Genomic DNA, 21891 nt, shown 5'->3' with positions numbered 1-21891 from the left:
GGTTGGGTGTGTCACAAGGACGAATTGATTCGATTTTGGTCAAGTTCCAATTCCGATCTGGATACGAGAATTATTTACTTTTAAAGTGATTCTTCACGATTGAGAGATCGGGCCAAAAACGATATATCGAATGATATTTTATAAATGTATTGGGCCCGATATGTTCTCGTGGATCAGGCATTGCATGGCGGAGGTATGCGCTCTAGCGAGTGCCCTTATGATTAATAATGTAACACCAGTGCACAAACACCACACAAAAACAGTCCTGGTGAGGGTCTGTAATCTCTGATTGCACTTTTTCTTGTTTGAGATTGGATAAGTAACGACCGAATGTATCACGGTCACACAGACAGACAGGCACACAACAAATTACGTATTTTAGTATTATTATCCAAAAATAACAGAAAAATCTAATGAAATAAAATGTTTTCTTCACTTCCTTTAAAATACAACAATCAGACTTCTGTTTGAAATATCAGATTTTATTGACTTTATATCAGTTCTTTTCTTTCATGTATCAGATTAGAAGTCTCTCATTTTACGTGGGGTATTCAAAAAGTTCTCAGAATGAGATCGCCAACGGAAATTTTTTGGTATTAAAACATAAAAGCACAATGTTTAGGAAAAGTCTTTCTTTACTCATAACATGTACTAATATACGGAAACATCTTCAATGCGTTTCTTAAACCAATTCCAACGTATCTAGTTCCAACAACTTTTTGAATGCCCAACAAACACAGATATTGAGATTGCTTCATTTTCACATTTTGCCAATCCTTATGCAACATCATCCGCCAACCTTACCAACAATCTTTATTATTCCCATTAACCTCACCATCTTACTTTGCAAGGTCCTGTGTTTCGTCCGCTCCTCTCTCCTTGCTTGTTAATGTACTTTCTTATTGAGTTCAACTGCTGCCTCGTTGTCCCACTGTCGGTTCATACACTGTCACCTTGCTCTTCCATGAGCATTGATCTTGTGTCTAATATATATATATATATATAGCATTTTACAGCCATTTTTCCCTGCTGAGTTTTTTGCGGGCACCATACAATCATGGTTCCCTTATTGAGGAAATGTTTTATGGTTGGATGCCCTTCCTGACACCAACCCTGGTCGCCTCTTACGACACACAGGGATATGGTACACCTATTCTAACCAGGGTATACACCGGGACCAGTACACTGGTACTCATTTCGCCGACCTCGGAAGGATGACAGGCTGAGTCAACCCCCTGGTGTTAATTCAGTGGAAAATGGGGCTCGAACTTAGGACCCTAGGATCCCAAGGCAACACCAGGCCAAATATATATATATATATATATATATATATATATATATATATATATATATATATATATATATATATGAAAAATGAAGACCCACCCACATCTCTCACCTATGAATGGAGGGAATAACCAATTAGCTCTCACCTAATCAATGAAACCCATGTGGCGAGGATTATAAAAATAAATTGACTCCTCCCATGCAGTGGCATATCGAGAAAAAAATGTTGTTCGGCACGAGATGTCAAATTGCTGTCCCTATCATAACTCACATGCTGAATTAAAAACAAAGCCTAATGAAACAACTTTATTACAAATCGAATTAAGTGCAGCAGATTTGCAAGTAAACAGTTACACCTTTGATTTCTGCCTTTCTAAATCCTCATCGGCCTACGAAGCGTTCAGGTGTTGTTGTGACTGTGTGGTTAATATTGTTGTGGTTACCAGATTCGCAAACCACCATTCAGGTCCCTTAGGTGAGGTATCTCGGCAAGTATATGTGTAGTTAGGTCCAAACCCGTTGTCGAGTGGGAATACATGTCATTTATGCGTGCTGCGACTCTTCAGGATAGCCGTTTTTCTTTTACTATCTTTATTTTGGACCAACCGCCATGATTACCACCACAACCACAACATCAACCACCAACCACAACGTCGCTTCACCACAACCGCCACGACCTTCCCGTCACACCTCGCAACCGTCGCATCGCCACCGTTCTTGCCCCGCTGTGGGTACCGGTGTTGGACTCGTGCAGGGCGCGCGCCGAACAGCGTGTACAAAATCACGGATTTTGTGCTTCAAAAACGGATCAAAAACGACACGCCCACTTTTTGCCGTCCAATCGGTGAGCGAGGGGCGATTTGGCCCCGCCTCCAGGACGATCGATATATGCAAATTTATGGATCAAAAAGCCTTCACGCCCACTTTTTCTCGGGCCAATGGGGAGCGAGGTGAAAGGTCAAAGGGAGGGGGTCAAAGGCGAAGCTACGGGGGGATAAAAGGACCGTGTTCGTCAGTCAGAAAAGGGGTCGGAGAGTCCAGAGGCGGAGAGTAGGAGAGTCCAGAGGCGGAGAGTAGGAGAGTAGGAGAGTCGGAAACAGAGGGTCAAGACTTCGCGGGCGGTGGAGCTGCTCGTCGTGTGCGTTGGAGTCGGAACGGAGGGGACGGAGCTGTGGAAAGGCGGCGACACCAGACGAGGGGGTGCTCGCGTCGTGCAGGAAGCTGCACCCGAGGGAGGCCGACAGCGCGACCTGGCCGAGGTGGAGACGCTCGTCGCGGGATAATAAAGATCCTCTATACCCCGAGCATCAGCAACCCCCTCCTGTTTCCCCCCCACGCTGAGATAGTGCGACCAAGGGGGCCCCTTTCCCACCAACTACCAGACACTGTCCGCGAGGCCCGCGGAGTTGAGGCGCCATCGCCGCTCCGCGTCTCATCACCAGACGGGTAGGCCGACCCGGTCTCGGCCTCAGGCCCGCCTCATCCTTGAGGGTATTTCTTTTCCTTGGTTTTGGGTATGTGTTGTCGGCGCCGTCTGTGAAGTAGAATTGTATAAGTGTTGCCGTGTGCTCGGTAGTCGGTATTAGCTCTGCATTGTGTTTTCGCTTTTATATTTGCTTTTTGTGTAAATGGAATTGTGTTTTTCTTTTCTGTGTGCTTTTGGTGGAATTGAATATGTGTGCTTCCCGTGTGCCGCGAATAAATGTGCTTGGTGTTGAACTGTTTCCCGCTTCGCTTCGTCATTTCTCCCATTGAATCCTCATCTTGCTTCACGTAAAGGGTTGGTAGTGGGCTGAATACGCCCGATAATTAATCGAACCGTCGAGGTCGACGATAACACCGCTCGGTTATTCTGATAGTACGGAACGGGTCGCTTAAGTGGCCCGTGTCCGAAGTCGACCTGCGGCGAAGTGCGATCGCCCGGTCTACCCTCCGCGTGGGTACTTAGGTAGGTCGAATTTGGCGAGCAACCCTATCCCACGCGGGGGCTGATTGGCTCGATCGCGGTGAGACCGAAAGGTCCACCCGTGACTGGTTCCCGGCGTTAGTCCGAGAGGGTCACGACTGGATTGTCCGTCCGGTGGGTGACGTGCCGCGATTCGAGTTACGTGGCCGTCGGCACGCCGGCGGGCGCGAATCCGCAACACTGGTGTCAGGAGTGGGATACAAATTCATCGCCCTCCTCGCGGCACTGGTATTGGAGAGCGGGACAACAGGCTCTCCTGTCTCCAGCGAAATTCACGGGAATCGGTCCAGGGGTGAGAGAAGCGACCCCCGATTCCCTCCAAATTACGAGCGAGCAAATTAACCCTTCACGAGAAGCAAGATGGCGTCTCAAGGCGAGCGGGAGCCGGGGGTATTAGAAATGTATATGTGTAGTAATGTAGAGTCCATGGTCCAGGATGGAATCCCCAAGCAGGAAATGTTGATTGTGCAGGAACACGGACTCGCCCAACTGAACCCAGAGCCCGAAATAGGTGCGGCAGCAGCCGCGGTGTATGACACCTCCCCCCCCCCTTCCCCACCAAAACCCGCCGACCCTTGCCGAAACGGCTCACACAAGCGCACCCGACATGGCCCAGATATACGCCATGCTGGCGGCAATGAACAAAAAGATGGATACAAATACAAATGAAATGAAAAACGAAATGAAAGACATGAACAAGCAAATGAACGAAAAGATGGATGCGAATACACAACAAATGAACGGAATGGAAACAAATATGAAGGAAGAAACTAAAAAGCTGCGGGGTGAGACGCAGAACATGGGCCGAAGCCTGCAGGCGGGCATGAAGGCCGTGACAAAGGAAATAATAATAGTTGAGACAAGGGAGGTAAAGGGTGAAGAGTTGGCAGAGACACGGGAGATGGGAACAATAGAGGAGAGACTGCACGGTGAGGACGGGGTAAGTGACGCACACACACACACGGAGGGAGTGGAGGATAGTGAGGGTGAGCTGGCGGACTGTGTGGAGACCCAGTGCGAGCACCTGGATGGCCTCCTCCAGGAACGAGGGGAGGGAGTATGCCCCCTTGAGGTGAGTCACGACCAGGTGAGTTCGGTCGTGCTTTGCGAGGTTGAGGGGAGGAGTGCTGTGGACGGGTGCACGGAGAGCTTGGGGGGTGTAGAGGCCCCGGAGACCCTTGTGGGGACACGAATCCCCAGTGTGGTTGTCCCTGTGTGTGTGGTGCAAGGTGTGAGTGCGTCCCCGTGTGTGGAAGCGACCCCGTGTGTGAGTGGTGTGGTGGCGAGTGTGCCGGAGTACGTGCTTCCCAGCACGCCGTGTGTGGATGAGGCACCGTGTGTGGAAGAGGCCGTGTGTGTGAGTGAAACGGCCAGTATGAGTGAGGCACCGCGGGTGTGTGCCCCCGCGTGTGTGTGAGGCACGGAGTGCGAGTGAGGCACCGCGGTTGAGTGCCCCCGCGTGTGTGGATGAGGAACCACGGTTGAGTGCCCCCGCGTGTATGAGTGAGGCACGGTGTGTGGTTGAGGCACCGCGGGTGAGTGCCCCCGCGTGTGTAAGTAGTATGGTTTGTGTGAGTAGTGAGGCACGCGGGAGTGAACGGCCGAATGCAAGGGAGACCGTGTGTGTGAGAGAGCGGTATGTGAGGGAGATGTCGGTTGGCATGCGGGAGCACGCAGCCGCGTCTCCCGGTGTGAATGTGATGGAGTGGACTGTGTGCGTCGTAACACGCAGGTGTGCGTGGGTTGAATGGCGACGACGGCGACATGGGAGGAACGAAAGCCGAGTAGCGGCTGTCGTTGTTTCGGGGACCGTGCCGGGTTCACCCAGCAGTGAGCACGAGGTCCGTGCTGTGCAACGCACGAGACCACCACGTGCTCGCTTGCGAGAGTGAAGTCCCGGTCCGGAAACGCACGCGGTGGATTTGCCGATCCCGCGGACGGACAAAGTTTAGGCAGGATAATGGATTTGGACCGGACAGGTTCTCCACGCGATCGTGTGTGTTAAGCTCCAACGGGCAAAGCACATGTGTTCGCGTGGGGAACCCCTCGAGACGTGGGGCTTGTGTTTTTTTTTGCGCACGGTGACGTCATGGCTGCACGTGTGGTTGGAATCCGGCAGGAGGGGTATCTCTGCCGGATGGTACCGTCCAAGGAGGGACGAGGAACACGTGCAGCTGCATGACGTCACGGGCAGGTGTAAAGTGCGCGAGCTCTGAGTTGCCGCGCAGGTGCTGCGCATGGAAAAAAAAAAAAAAAAAAGAAGCAAGCCTCACTTTTGGGTGCACAGGATTCCTGGGCAAGGGGTGGAAGACCCCCTTGACCGGGGCACAGGATGGAAACTAGTTAGGGGGAAGGGTTAGCATAGCTAGACCGACTCCATGGGGCAGGGGTAAGTCCTCATGGAGTCCGTGGAATGGATTAGTTAGAGGGATTGTAGCCAGATTTAGGATGGGAAATGATTTTTGATGATTTGGAGACAGAGACAGACCTGTGAATGTGTAGAGGGGACGTAGTTTAGCTACGTAGTGTTAAATGGAACGTGCTATAGTTTAAGGGACGACGTGGGAGCACGAGTTAGTTAGGGGATGTAGTTAGAAGGATGGCAGAGTTCAGCGGTGGGTGTGTTGAAGAGTTGGTGAGTGAAGTGGAAGCATGTGCTTGGTGAGTGAGTGAGGCCAGCGGGTCTGTGTGAATGGAGCGAATGGGGAATGCATGGTGCGATGAGTGATTGGGGGGAGGAGTGACTCCCACCCAAGGGACCCCGGGGTCAGTGTAGAGTGAGTTAGCTGGGTTAGTCAAATTGAAAAATGGAGGTCGTTTTGTTGTTGGTGGGAAAGTAGGCTCGAGACCCATTTGGAGGGGTGCAGGAGCCCTGTTGACGGGCTTGGGAGCGTGGCTGCGAAAGGTGAGTATCGCTGAGTGGGTACCCCGGGCACCAGGCTAGTCGGCCGTGGTAGGCCAAGGGCCCATGGGGGGCCGGGATAGAGTAGTGGGCACGGGTGCGCCTGCTTGGTGCGGGGGCCCGGGGCGCCATTAGCCGCGTGGGCAGTGTTGTGGGCAAGGGTGACCCTCGGAAAGGGGCCTGGGAAGCCAGCCTGCCACGTGTGCGTTTCAGGGGAGGTGCCATAGGGGGCACTCCCCGGTGTTAGGGAACTGGTAGGCTCGGAGGCAGTGTAGTGCCCGGGGGTGCCATAGCGGGAGATTCGGCAGAGGGTCGTGCCTGCCAAAGGGAGCCACGTGTCCCAGCCATGAGACCGTGTGAGGGCACGGAGCGAAAATTGGGGGGCGAGGCCCGAAATTGTGAGGACACCAACACAGGCGACGGGAATCTGGGTTGTTAGAACCAATAGTTTAAGCGAGAGGCGCTTGTTGAAAGCCCCGGGGTAGTTTAACAGTTCAATGGTTAGGGTAGATTAGGAGATGTACCCCTCCGCACCATCCATCCCCTCGCTCTCGTTGTGGGCCGCTGGACCCACTTTGGGTTAGATCGCTGAACTCTGGGGAGGCCATTCTGAGGCTTCGTTAGGCCTCGACACAGGACGTTAGCTCTCCCTTATTCCCCTCCGGGAAGGGAACGTAGGGGTTGGGAGTAGGCTAGGTGACAGGATAGGTTAGCCGAACAAGGACGATAAAGGGGGTTAGGGGACGATTTATAGTGGGGAAGTAAAAATAAAAACAACAAAAAAAATAAGTGGGGGCTAAATTGGTTTTTCACAAATTAAGGGAGTGGGTATGTACAGTGACAGGCAAAGGCGATAGGTTGGGAGGGAGACAGGTAGGTAGGTCCGAGCCCGCCTTCCAAGTGGCCAGCACCACCGCACTCCCTCCACCAACCTCCACTGAACGGCAAAGGCTGGCCAGCTTCATCTGCTGGCTGTGTTACTTCAAGGCCTGTGCCGGCCCACTTGATCGGCAGCTGTTGTGTTGCTGCAAGGCCTGTGCCGGCCGGATCATCTGCAGCTGTGGTACTTCAAGGCCTGTGCCAGCCAGTTCATCTGCCGGCTGTGTTTGCCTGCAGCGGCCTTATTCTGCGGGCTGAGTTTGCCTGCTCACCTTTGCCATGCCATGCCCACTGCCCATGTTCACCAGCCCCGTTCAATTTTGCTTTGCCCCCCCCCCCCTGTTCATTGCCATGTGCGCCAGGATCGTAAAAGCAACAGTTTGCAAGCTGCGAGAACTGCCCCGTTGGCAGCTACAACACGGGCCTGCAGTGGCGGCCCGTGCACCGTGTTTGTGTTCACCCATCCATTCGTTGTGCTCATTGCGTGTGCCACTTGAGCTGGCACGGAGACTGCGTTGTGCAGCCCATGCACCGTTGTGGTTCACTGCGTTCAGTTCAAAAGGGAAGGCCTTGGACTGCGTGTGAGCAGCCAGCCACGTTCCCTGTCACCTGCATTGTTTGAGCCAGAGACTGCATGCGGGCAGCCTGGCTCCCTGCTAACTGCTTTCTTTTTGCAGAGTTCAATGATCCTGGGCCATGGTTTAGTGTAAAATTTGTAAGTTAAGGTTAAGATGTACTGTAAATATGAGTGCGCCCCCGGCATGTCTGTCTAGCGCCGGCAATTTTATTTAAGTCGTCCGTGTGAGTGAGTTTGTTTAGGTAGTTACGCAGCCCTCAGGTTATTTATTTTGGGGGACACGAATACCATGAATGTCGCACCCAGGGATCCGTAGGTAAAATGTACTAGGGGAAAACTACACATGATGGCACACGAAAATTTGACGACTCGGGACGAGTCTGTAAAAAGGGGAGGGGGTAGTGTTGTGGTTACCAGATTCGCAAACCACCATTCAGGTCCCTTAGGTGAGGTATCTCGGCAAGTATATGTGTAGTTAGGCCCAAACCCGTTGTCTAGTGGGAATACATGTCATTTATGCGTGCTGCGACTCTTCAGGATAGCCGTTTTTCTTTTACTATCTTTATTTTGGACCAACCGCCATGATTACCACCACAACCACAACATCAACCACCAACCACAACGCCGCTTCACCACAACCGCCACGACCTTCCCGTCACACCTCGCAACCGTCGCATCGCCACCGTTCTTGCCCCGCTGTGGGTACCGGTGTTGGACTCGTGCAGGGCGCGCGCCGAACAGCGTGTACAAAATCACGGATTTTGTGCTTCAAAAACGGATCAAAAACGACACACGCCCACTTTTTGCCGTCCAATCGGTGAGCGAGGGGCGATTTGGCCCCGCCTCCAGGACGATCGATATATGCAAATTTATGGATCAAAAAGCCTTCACGCCCACTTTTTCTCGGGCCAATGGGGAGCGAGGTGAAAGGTCAAAGGGAGGGGGTCAAAGGCGAAGCTACGGGGGGATAAAAGGACCGTGTTCGTCAGTCAGAAAAGGGGTCGGAGAGTCCAGAGGCGGAGAGTAGGAGAGTAGGAGAGTCCAGAGGCGGAGAGTAGGAGAGTAGGAGAGTCGGAAACAGAGGGTCAAGACTTCGCGGGCGGTGGAGCTGCTCGTCGTGTGCGTTGGAGTCGGAACGGAGGGGACGGAGCTGTGGAAAGGCGGCGACACCAGACGAGGGGGTGCTCGCGTCGTGCAGGAAGCTGCACCCGAGGGAGGCCGACAGCGCGACCTGGCAGAGGTGGAGACGCTCGTCGCGGGATAATAAAGATCCTCTATACCCCCGAGCATCAGCAACCCCCTCCTGTTTCCCCCCCGCGCTGAGATAGTGCGACCAAGGGGGCCCCTTTCCCACCCCCTACCAGACACTGTCCGCGAGGCCCGCGGAGTTGAGGTGCCATCGCCGCTCCGCGTCTCATCACCAGACGGGTAGGCCGACCCGGTCTCGGCCTCAGGCCCGCCTCATCCTTGAGGGTATTTCTTTTCCTTGGTTTTGGGTATGTGTTGTCGGCGCCGTCTGTGAAGTAGAATTGTATAAGTGTTGCCGTGTGCTCGGTAGTCGGTATTAGCTCTGCATTGTGTTTTCGCTTTTATATTTGCTTTTTGTGTAAATGGAATTGTGTTTTTCTTTTCTGTGTGCTTTTGGTGGAATTGAATATGTGTGCTTCCCGTGTGCCGCGAATAAATGTGCTTTGTGTTGAACTGTTTCCCGCTTCGCTTCGTCATTTCTCCCATTGAATCCTCATCTTGCTTCACGTAAAGGGTTGGTAGTGGGCTGAATACGCCCGATAATTAATCGAACCGTCGAGGTCGACGATAACACCGCTCGGTTATTCTGATAGTACGGAACGGGTCGCTTAAGTGGCCCGTGTCCGAAGTCGACCTGCGGCGAAGTGCGATCGCCCGGTCTACCCTCCGCGTGGGTACTTAGGTAGGTCGAATTTGGCGAGCAACCCTATCCCACGCGGGGGCTGATTGGCTCGATCGCGGTGAGACCGAAAGGTCCACCCGTGACTGGTTCCCGGCGTTAGTCCGAGAGGGTCACGACTGGATTGTCCGTCCGGTGGGCGACGTGCCGCGATTCGAGTTACGTGGCCGTCGGCACGCCGGCGGGCGCGAATCCGTAACAATATTTTCCTTCATCAGGCACAGTGATGAAACCGGCTGTGAAGCTGGTGAAACGTTTCCTGAGACCGGGTCTGCTCTCGCTTTTGTGGTCACTGTAGCGGAGTCGATCTAGTTATATATATATATATATATATATTTTTTTTTCAAACTTGTTTTTGTATACACATCAAATCTCATGGAGGAGCTACAACATCAAATGAATTAGGACATAACATAATGAAAATAAGAATAGAAGCGGGGAGTGACACCAAAAACAGAGTAGAGGGACAAAATAGGAGACTTGGAAGAAGAAAGAGCACTAGGAAGAACGAGCAAGGGGAGTGGGGTGAGCATGATAGACAGAAACAAAAGCTAACACTCAATCATAAGTGGAAGGGAAAACGGAAAGAAGCAGAAATGGAACAAACAAAAAAAAAATTGAGGAGGGGTGGGGTGGGGGGGGGACATGGAAATAGGCGCAATTGGGGAGGCCTCATGAGGGTACAAGGGATATAATGCATCAGCAAGGGGGGCCCTCGTGTGCAAAAAAATGTACCCTAAGTTAACCACTGGAATTTTGAAGTTGACCACTTCCCTTTACAGAAAAACTTGGTTACCATTTCCATAACCCGGCAATAAGTGCAAAAATGGTGCCTCTTCTGGGGGTTCTGACGGAAATTGTCGGGCCTATTATTCGGGGTAGTGGAAATGAAAACGACTGTTACTTTACAGTCTTACACCCTCGAAACACAAACTACCCCTCAAAATGTCGGTCTTGAGACCCTCTTTCATATGATATGCAAATTAGGTTCATTGGTTCAAGAATCATGTCACTAGAAGTCAAAAGGTCACGAAAATTTAGGTCGAGCGAAAATCTGACCTATCTCTGAAACATGCCCCACAGAACATGCCACATCCATATTTTACCCTCTCTGAGGGTCTATCCCATCACCATAGGTTCCAAGGAACACAATCATATGAATTAAGTGGAATTTGTTGCAATAAAATGAAAACAGCACAGAATCGAATCAAGCGGTCGACTTTCAATCTGATCACTTTTTGGCCACCGCTTAAACGATTTCCTGTTGGGAAACTTAAACGGTTATGTCACGCCTGTTCACCCTAGATAGACAAATTAACCCTTAAACTGTTTGCCTTAGAAGACTCTTCCACGTGATATTAACCTTTATGGAGGTTGGGCCAATAATGAGGTCACGAGAAGTCAAAAGGTCACGGAAATTGTTGTCAAGTGAAAATTTCTGTGGAAAATGCACAACAGCACATTCCAGATCCATATTTTTGGGGTCAATTTTTTTGGAATAGATACAAAAAATACAGATATAAATGGACAGATAGGAATGGAATGTACTTAATGACCACCATAGGGCCGAAACAATAAACGAAAACTTCCAATCCAACATAGTAAGTGAACACATACCAACTGGTGGAATGTGATTCTGGTTTGGAAATGTGTATAAACTTATGTCAGTCACTTTTCTGACGACACAAAATACATTTTGACATCCTGACTTTTCCGAGTCACTTTGACAAGTGCAAAATGTACAACAGGGATTGTTAGAACCGTGGCAAGGACATCTCCGAGTTCCACACTTTTGACATGTGCAGTGGATTGCAATGTCTTCAGGAATTGGATTGTTCCCCCTGCTTGGGACCAGAAGATCACCGATAAATTCGAAACCAAATTGTCTTGGGTCAGAGGGTTCGCATGATGAGAGGAGGGACACCATCTCTTTTGTAGCAAAGTCGGCTCTCAAAATGTGCAGCCGAATGGCATGACTTGTGGGTGGCAAGTCATCCAAACATGACCGCTTGGCACGATGATGCCTGTGGCTTCGGAGCTGGTTCATGGTTTTCATTGTTGTTCCTTTCTTAAGGACCTGTGTCAGATAGGCTTCTACTTTATCAATTACTGTATCCAGGTTACCTGTCACCGCCACAAAGTCCTTTAAGTACATCTCTGGATTGGCTATGAGAGCAGCATGTTTGGTTCCAACTTTACTTGTGTCGTCACACCCAGTTAGTGTGTGTACAGCGGGCAAACCCTGACACAAACTTCGTCCGATCCTCTTTGAAAGGATATGTATCGGAATGTATCTTGTTGAGTCACCAACCCCTTCACCCAGAGTTCTTCGAGGCCGTTCACATTCAGCCCGCTCCAGTAGAACATCAGCAAAATGAACACATCCGTGTCTGACGATAGGACTATGATACGATTTTTACCTTGTTTAACAGCATGCATTGCATGTGGTATAATCCTCATGTCAGCCTCTTCTACATTACACTTGAGTTGTGGAACCTCTACAGGTCTCGATGTCATAGACCAACACGAAACGTCGATGCTGTCTGGTCCACAGAAATGACTGACTATAATCTCCAACGTAGGAGCACTCCAATTCAGTACCAGCACCTCTGCATGAATGAGGGATTCAAATTTTGCTTTGTTGACACTGGATCGCCAAAACCTGTCCATTTCTCGAGGGAGAGGGGTTTCCCTAGACACATCATGCAGTTCTATGGGTGACTTCTTCTCTCGCCTTTGCCGCTCAGAATCCTTCAAAGACGTTCCCATGTAGGAATCGAACACAAAATCAATTCTCGAGGCACCCTTTGCTGTAGAGGCAACATAGCCTAGAAAGGTATCACAGAAGTCATCAAATTTTTTTAACTCTTCGTTTGGATCTTGCGAATGTTTGCCATCACATCAACTATACAGCATGTTCCCATTGAGTCATCAGGTCTCGGTGTTCTTGGGTCCTGGTCGCTGAGATGAGCTTCAAGTTCATGGACAATTTCACTTTTAATTGGCTTGGTCATTAGGCCTTCGTCATCAAAGAGAGGAGACGTTGTACACACATCGTACTGCAGGAGTTCCTCCATAGTCCATCCTCGTATCTTTGCAATCTCTCCTGTACGTTTCATCTGAGCATCTTCTCGCTTGTTGAGTTTTGTTTTTCCTTTGTGTGGGAATTAATTCTTGTGGATTTCAGCTAAGGTTTGAAGGTTGGTGCAATGAATCGTGTCTGACAGTCGAACGGTCTTCTCTATGTACCCTTCTCGACGAAGTTTCTCGGAGGTATCGTTGCCGATTCTCTTCACATTGAGCAGCTGTTCTCTGATGTCTTCTGACATGACTTCCTTGGTTAAGATATTGTGGAGCATTTTCTCTTTTGGGGGAGTGAGGAAGGGATTCTCATTCTTCTCTATGACGTTTAATATGGCTTGAATGTTGGCCTCCTCAAACTCGGTTGCTGACCTGTTGACTTGTAACTCATAGGAGAAACTACCTCTACCAGCAAGTTCTCTCTGAAGGTTTGTGATGGCAAGCATCTCATGATATATCGGTTCCCACTTGGCAACAAACTTCTTCTTTCTTGAACTTCCAATTATTCCTGATGCACTTTTCTGGGCTCTGTTGATTGTCTGTTCCAACGCAATGTCTGCTCCAACCGCTTTGAAACGTCCCATTCTTCGTTTTACGGCAAATCTGCCCTCCATAAACTCTGAATGCACTTCTGGTGCTATCTCAGGCAGCCTCCTCATGTCCTCAAGGTAGAGGAAGCACCATCTCAAGTAGTTCGTGGAATCAAAAGCAGCAAACAAGGGTAGCAGATCTTGAATGGCTTGTACTTGAAGGTTCCAGTTTCCCTCGTGATCACTACAAATTAAGTTCTCAAGATGAGACACCAGGTGTAGAAAGGTGTTCCAATACCTGAATGTCTCACTTTCCTCACAACACTTTGAAATGAATCGTTCAAATTCGTCTACCAGTTCAGAGCCGATGTGGTCCTGGCATGTGTGAAGGAGGGGCACACTCTCGGGAGATTTCGCTGTTCGTTCTTCTTTCAAATGCAGGAGGGTATCGAGCAGATCCTTGTAGTTTACAGATTTGATTGTGTTCCTTTGGCATTGTCATTGATGAAAAAAATATGGATCTGGCATGTGCTGTTGTGCATTTTCCACAGAAATTTTCACTTGACCCCAATTTCCATGACCTTTTGACCTCTATTGACCTCATTATTGGCCCAATCTCCATAAAGGTAATATCACATGGAAGAGTCTTCGAAGGCAAACGGTTTAAGGTTAATTTGTCTATCTCGGGTGAACGGGCGTGACATAATAACCACTTCAGTTTCCCAACACGAAATCGTTTAAGCGGTGGACAAAAAGTGATCAGATTGAAAGTTGACCGCTTTCCATTCTGTGCTGTTTTCATTTTATTGCAACAAATTCCACTTTATTCATATGATTGTGTTCCTTGGCACCAATGGTGATGGGATAGACCCTCAGAGAGGGTAAAATATGGATGTGGCATGTTCTGTGGGGCATCTTTCAGAGATAGGTCAGATTTTCACTTGACCCAAATTTTCATGACCTTTTGCCCTCCAGTGACCTGATTCTTGAACCAATGAACCCAATTTGCATATCATATGAAAGAGGGACCCAAGACCGACATTTTGAGGGGTAGTTTGTGTTTCTCGGATGTAAGACTGCAAAGTAACAGTCGTTTTCATTTCCACTACCCCTAATAATTGGCCCAACAATTTCCGTTGGAACCCCCAAAAGAGGCACCATTTTCGCACTTATTGCTGGGTTATGGAAATGGTAACCAAGCTTTTTCTTTCAAGGGAAGTGGTCACCTTCAAAATTCCAGTGAGTAACTTAGGGTACATTTTTTGCACACAAGGACCCCCCGAGCTGATGCATTAATAGATATTTGGTCTGATTTGCAAAAGACATTCAAATCATCAAGGCATTCATCCTCAGCATGAGTTCAAAACAAGATTCGCACGATTTCAAAAAAAAGGGGGAAAAAAAGGACATTTGGCAATCGCTACGAAATACTCACCTTTACGGGTCATTTATCCATTTATTACGGATGCAAATGTGGTGGAATTTTTTTTTTACCAGTTGAGGTGTTCCGTACATCCAGCTTCCCTTCCCTACGTCTACTTGAATAATCTCAAAACCCTTTACTTTTGTCCCCACATTCCCCCGACTCTTCCTTTTAACAATTCCACCATTCCACCCTCTCTATGCTACCTATGTGATAGATTACCCCACATTACATTCACACAATAAGCTACGACATCAATTTAAAATCCTCCGCTTACGTTACGACTGACCCGTAATTATCCTGTCCGTGAGTGCACACCAAATCCTCAGCATATCCACCACAATGCGTTGGACAAGGTGCAGAGTTCCTATGGCTGCCACTTGATCGCCCAGAAACTGAAGAATCATTTTCTTGTATAAAGTGAAGAAACAATTTTAAATCCTGAGAAGTTACTCATGATAAAAGCTGCAAACCGCATCTCCCCCTCTCCCCAAAAAAATAAACCACAGTTCAACTGTGACTAAAACGATTTTGAAAAGTTTTGCTCTTCGTTGAATACTTTCCATTTGGAGAAATGGATTTGACATTTAAGAAATTAAAAAAACATTCGTTTTACCCCTCTCCAAAACACAACGCAAGCACTTATTGTACCATAAAAGAGCCAAATATGATATCAGCATCTCCATTGGCAAGTAAATAAACTAAAGATGCATTTCAGCCGCAAAACCTTGAATTTCTTGCACATGTTGCTTTCAAACATCTGAAGTACCATGATGTTTTACCATGACAAATTTCGGATCATTCGTTGTTTTCCCAACTTTGGACCACCGGTGAGTGACATCATCACACAAAGGCAAATCTTTAAAGAGGCAATGCTCGTGAACAAGATGTCAGCTAGATGTTTAGGAGATGGAAATGAAATCAAACAGTTACACAATTAATAGAAAAATATGTTAACATGCAAAACCAACTTCTCTTCACCTCTTCAGCATGGTTTGGGCCTTCCTTCTTCTATTCCCATGCGTTCTTATGTTCCCAAAGCAGAGTCTGGATGGAGTGTGACGCTGCAGTGAGCCGTGCGTGTCCGACCTTTGGGTCATACAGTGTGAAAGAAATGGGATCTGAACTTCTGTAAGCAAAACAAGGCAAAGGAGCTCAGCTAGACTTGTATTTCAAACTCTGCTCAACTCTCGACGAATGTTAACTGGTGGAAGAAGCAGTGCTTCGCGGATCCGAACATTCATCAGCTTCCTGCAAATTACACATTCATAAGGACCAGCCAGGACATAACCACCAATGGTTTCTAACACAAAAATTTGTCAGGAACCCTCTAGAGCAGCTGGGAACCAGAAATCTGCTGCCAACACCTCTCGTGGCACTCCGGAAAGAGTTATTCAATCAAAGTTTTCACTATTGGTTGCAATGGGAAATAGCTCGTACCAATGCATTACACCGGCAAAGAAGGCATTACGCCGTCGACATGCTGCCTATGGCGATATTCTATGTTGAGCTGACCGTGCACCCCAATTCTCCACTAGGTGGTATATGAGAAGCACTTCCTTGTGATTTGTTGGTGAGAGAAACAGGATCATTGTTATCATAAAGGTGGTGCAACAGATATCCTCATTGAAGAGATGAAGTCCGTATTATGCTGCATTGGCTGTAAAGACAATTGGCTGCATAACTAAATCTGGAGAGCATGTGACTGGCCTATTCTAACCTCAACTTCACTTGTTCACGTCCTTGGGCGACCAGTAATTTCACGCACCAACCCTAAAGATGGTGCTCCACATAGTAAGTGCACATTGTGATCGAGGAAGTTGAGGAAGGATGGAGAAGGGGCTTAATAGAATGTGTCAACTTAATGAATCTATCATGCTTAAAAGTTCTTGTACCACCTGCCAAAGGGGCATCCTCCCATGCCACAACTACCATTAAATATATATATTTTCATTTTCATGTGTTAAGTTGATTTTTCAAAAAACCGTCTCCCCCTACCCCCCATTCCGCTTACCTACACACCTCCACCAACCTCCCTGTACTTGTTTATAGACTTTCCTCTCACTGTGCTCACGCTCTCCACATTTTGTTTGGATTCTTTGGACACATGCACACCACTTGCCTGTTGAGAATAACAATCACAGCCAAGTCATCACCCCGCATAAAAGCAACCACTTGTAGCACCGAGTCACTGCTGGAGCTCAGGTCGACACGCTGCGAACCCTCTGGGATGAATTTGCTGCAAAAAGCAAAGAAAACATCAAAGATTCCTGGAAAAAAATCTAAATAGAGTACAAATAGTCTGGTGTCTGCATCACAAAACAACAGGATATTGCCCCATAAAATGGCCAGCTGGTATCCAACAATGACAATCAAACACAACATCATGCCTTCATGATCATAATATTGTATATTATTCAAAACTTATAAATGGTTATGCATTCAGGATCGGAACAAAAACACCTTTTCCCAGCAACTGCAAAAAGTCATTTCTTGTCTCAAATGATTAAAGAGAAAGCATCGTTTCACAAAGCGAACGGATTCCGATGACATGAAACGCAAAGTTACTCATATTGAATCAACACAGGCCATGGTCTTGCTACTTGTGTTGAGACCAACTATGGCGCGTTGGAGCCAAAGCAAACGATGGCAGCTGAATGGACAAATTATATTCCGACAGGCATTTCTATGCCAAGATAATTACACCCGTCCAAGATTCCATCTTGAAACGGAACAGGGAGTAAGGCCCTGCGGGTGAGAAGCCACCTTGGCGGACGCCTGGAGGTAGATGCAAGTGCCAAAGCCTTTTCCACCAAAATGCTCGAGGAAGACTCGGATGTATGAGCATTCCGTGAAGGATGATGAACAAATGGCTCTCAGAAAGCGAGAGGGTGGAGGATGGAAAGAGATCTACAACAGATCATCAATAATATACAATTTCCAATCAAGTCTCCTGCCCCAAAGCCCAAGTTTTAGGCTAAGGGGCTTTGCTTACCCACTGTCAGAGTTTAACTCCGTATGCAAGATTCAAACCGAGGATCTAAGCATGATGAGTCAAGTACTCAGATGGGAACAAACACCAAACCAAGGTTGAACTATTTCAACAGCCAAACCTCGATATTTTATGACCATTATTTTTCTGGGCAAAGTGAAGAACTGACATTCAAGTTCATGATTTGCTTGTTTGTTTTTGCCCATAACTTTAGAACAGCCTAACCATTCCAGATGAGACTATTTATTATAATAAACAGCATTGAAAACAAAGACTTTAACTGCATGAAAATGCAATGTTTGGTTGGATTTCACCCATTACCACATACAGGCTGGCAGGATGGTCTCGGAGTACACACACTTACCTCTAAGCTGTCTAGCCTGGGCTTGAATCCCGACCCAGTTATAAACTGTCATCCCAATGTTCCACAGGCAAGGTGATTCATCAATGTGTGCCGTCCCTCAGATGGACGTTAAACTGGGCGTCCCATCTGCTGACAACAGTTGATGGACATTAAAGATCCCACAGTATCCTTCGCGAAAAGTAAGTGAACTATCGCCAACACCATCAACAAATTCGAAATCCCTGCCCTGCCATAATGAGGGCATTGCGCCAGTGGCATAGCCACACCCTCAGCCAATGATGCTACCCCGCAGCCTTGTGCTGCATATTATTAATATTTAAAGTTCTTTCTAACCACTCACTGACTTACTCACTGATATAAATGTGTAGCACTTTCTAGGTGGGCTAGAAAGTTGGCATTTGTGACCAACTCGAAGCCACGATTAAAATAAAAATAAAAATAAAAATTGTCCAGAAATTTAAATATCTATCAACAAAAGTTGGCCGGTGGAGTCTCACTCCTGAGGCTGAGAGGGGTGCAACTTGGACTGCGCATAGATGAAGAGCTCATACTGTTCACTCGGTCTTCATTTAATAAATTCATTTATCTAAAAACATGTTTGAATTGCGAACAGACCCCATGGGAGTCCATTCGTACAACTCTCAAGTGAGCGATAGCACAGACGACAGATAGTTATGAAATTTGGTAAGATTTTCATCGCATCAGAAAAAGAAACCAGAACACTTCACAAGAGTGAGGGGAGTTTCATATCATCATTTGTGACTTAATTTTGCATTGGGCATCACCCAGTGCATTTAATTTTTTCTTTTTTAATAACAATGTGAAGAAAATGGGCCAAAAGGACCATTTCTCAGCCCAAAGGGCCAGAATCGCACTTTGGGCTCAGTTATTGCCTGGGGAATGGTCTCGAGAATATACCTGTCAAGTTTGGTTCGGTTCCCTTCACTAATAATTAAGAAATAACAATTTTAAGAAAATGGGCCGAAAGGACCGTTTCTCAGCCCAAAGGGCCGGAATCGCACGTTGGGCTCAGTTAATGCCTGGCGAATTGTCTCTAGAATATACCTGTCAAGTTTGGTTCAGTTCAGTTTACGAACAACCGAGAAAAAGCAATTTTTTTTTTAAACATAGGCCGAGAGGGCCGTTTGTTGGCCCAAAGGGCCATAATATCACTTTAGACTCAGTTACTGCCTGCAGAGTGACCTCAAGAATATACCTGTCAAATTTGGTCCGGTTTCTTTCACGAATAACTGAGAAATAGCAATTTTAAGAAAATGGACCGAAAGGGCCGGAATCACACTTTGGGCTCAGTTATTGCTTGGGGAATGGTCTCTGAATATACAGTGCTCCCTCACCTATCACGGTTAATGCGCTCCAGACCCACCCACGATCGGTGAAAATCCGCGAAGTAGAAACCACATATTTATTTAATTGTTTAAATATATTTAAACACATTTTAAACGTATTTAAAACCATTATACAGCATCCACACACTCTTATTAACCTTCCCCACATACATTTAATCAGTTATTTAAAAAAAAAAAATTAAAAATTTTTCATCGAAATTGCGACTTCATGTGGCTGCAAAGCCCAAGACCAAAAATAATTTTTAAAATACAATATTGCACTATAAAATATATAAAAAAAACGTATTATGGGTACTGACCTATGAAGATACGACGATGATGATGATAGCTGTGCAGTACTGATGATGATGACAATGATGAGATGAATGTAGTACTGCACAGCCAAGAAGAGCATTAAATCTCTTCTACTGGAGGCACCTCTTCATCAAAAAACCCGCAATGTAGTGAAGCCGCGAAAAGTGAACCGCAATATAGCGAGGGAGCACTGCACCTGTCAAGTTTGGTTTGGTTCCGTTCAATAATAAGAGAGAAATAACAATTTAAAGAAAATGGGTCAAAATGGGCCGTTCCTCGGCCCAAAGGGCCGCAATCGCACTTTGGGCTCAGTTAATGCCTACGCATATGTATCTAGTATATTCCTGTCAATTTTCATCGAATTCTGTTCACGAATAATGAAGAAATAGACGTTCAAATGAACTGTACACAAGAAAAGAGAGAACGCGAGCGGCGCTTCGACCCCGTGGGGTGGAAGACCCCACGGGGTAAAAACATTCACAGTTTATTTGTGACATTATACGGCAATGAAAATATTTAATTACACAACCAAACTGCTTTTCAATGTCAAGGACCAACTGTTTGAGTGCACTTTCCATTTCTGATGACTTGGGAAGGCTCATCAGATCAATAAATACAAGGACACATTTTCAGATCATCCACCACATCATTGGTGGAAATAAATGCCTAAATAATCATTCCATTGGAAGCAACATGGAGAAGCCAGGCTCGAGTGCATCATTTTTAGCTCACCTGGACTTTAGTCAGGTGAGCTTACGCGATCGTGCAGTGTCCGTAAGTGAGTGAGTGATTGAGTCAGTCAGTCCGTAAACACTTCAGTCGTTATCGCTTGAACCAAACACACGATTTTGATGAAACTTGGCCACAAGCTTCATATATGATGCCAAATGATGGTGTATTGACCGTATCAAAATCTGCGCTCATTAAAGGGGTGCATGGGGGGAGGGGCTTGGGGTTTGAACGCCACAAAATAGGTATATGCTCTCTTTCCGTAATTACACACACAATTTCAATGAAACTCGACCACAACCTTCATCACCCGTGATGTACCAAAATTTTTTCACGGCATTAAAAAAAAAAATCAAAAAAAAATCAGGGTCTTAGGGGATCTGCAGGAGGTTTGAGTGACTGTTGCTCCAGATGCAGGTGAGCTTCATGACAGGCGGTCCTATTTTAAACTGCAGCTTGGATTCCACAAATACAGGACTCATTTGAATGCTTCTGTATTCCTTTCATTTCCTTGTCCATATATTAAAAAAAAATTCCAGGCATATATCAGTTCAAATACAATTAATAAATGTTTACAGGATGTGCAATGGAATGAAGGCTTAGACAACTTGGTATCCCACTCGTGTTACAGTATCTACCAAGGTGCTTCATAACAAACCGGCACTTCTTATTCCAGATAATCATAATAGACCAAGATATAAAGTGTAAAGTATTCTAGAAATTCCCAAGATGGTGGCAAACAGTCTGTCATAGTCTGGGGGACTTCATTGGGAAGAGAAGTTTCTGTTGAATGACGATATCATACCATGTAAAATTTACAGGAGATGATCAATACAGTTTGGGTATAGGTGTCGAACACAGAAGTGTTTATAAAATGGAACAACAGGTTTTTAAATGGACATTAATCAGTTAAGTGGAGTTTCATCTTGAATGACACTATGGGTTAATCTCGAACAGGCACATTAACTTTGACATATTTCCGAATAATGTATTACATATGAACAGTAATGTCACAAACAGTGAAACCTACAACAATGAACCACCAACAACCTCTCAAGATACCGATCTTTCATACCAAGACACAGACTCGGAGCGAAGTTGTCACCTGAAGTGAGCGAGGTGGTAGAACATTGGCTGTTTGTAGAACGTGTCTTTGCTAGAATCGACAATGATGGGGCTATCCACGAAGTTATGGGCCCAGTTGGGCCCACCTTTCATGTCCAGAGCCAGGTTCCAATCAGTCCAGCCTGTCACCCAAGAGCTAAAGTCCTGCCAGGGAAAGGTGAGTACTCTGGTAAGTAGACATCCAGATCTGTACACCATACCAATGTTGAGACCTTTGCAAGGTTTGGGTGTAACTCACATCATACCAAGAACCTCTTTACTCCACAAACACCTGAACAATTAATTCAGCCCAACTATTATAATATTGTAGAACGTGACAGGAGTGGTATGGGAAGTTGAAAGTAGAGGAAAACAGTGGGGTGGAGAGAGGAGATCGGGGGAGTTGGTGTTTTGGGGGGGGGGGAGTTGTATCCACCCAGGTAGGTCAGGTGTGGGAGCATGCCCGGAG

At 47.0% G+C, this 21891-nt stretch overlaps 1 protein-coding gene across 10 annotated transcripts in view; it reads right to left on the bottom strand.

Annotated features, from left to right (window-relative positions):
• Positions 1 to 21891, bottom strand: part of GBA1 (glucosylceramidase beta 1) — a 113906-nt gene that overhangs the window by 55538 nt on the left and 36477 nt on the right. For 8 of the 10 annotated variants that reach the window (XR_015049279.1, XR_015049280.1, XR_015049281.1 and 5 more), the window contains exons 8-10: positions 21424 to 21587; positions 16695 to 16811; positions 15554 to 15701 (exon numbers count right to left, since the gene is read on the bottom strand). Coding sequence is in view for 4 of the 10 variants with exons in the window: in XM_085846289.1 (XP_085702415.1) it covers positions 15584 to 15701; positions 16695 to 16811; positions 21424 to 21587 (399 nt within the window). In the remaining 6 variants the exon portion in view is untranslated. Of the gene's footprint in view, positions 1 to 461; positions 15702 to 16694; positions 16812 to 21423; positions 21588 to 21891 lie in introns of those variants that run through there. The other 2 variants (XM_085846291.1, XM_085846288.1) reach the window with 2 other exon arrangements.

The sequence above is a fragment of the Eptatretus burgeri genome, chromosome 11 (genome assembly GCF_056783735.1).
Source record: "Eptatretus burgeri isolate ZD-2024b chromosome 11, Ebu_testis_v1, whole genome shotgun sequence".
Taxonomy (NCBI): Eukaryota; Metazoa; Chordata; class Myxini; order Myxiniformes; family Myxinidae; genus Eptatretus; species Eptatretus burgeri.
This window is presented reverse-complemented; position numbering and strand designations above follow the sequence as displayed.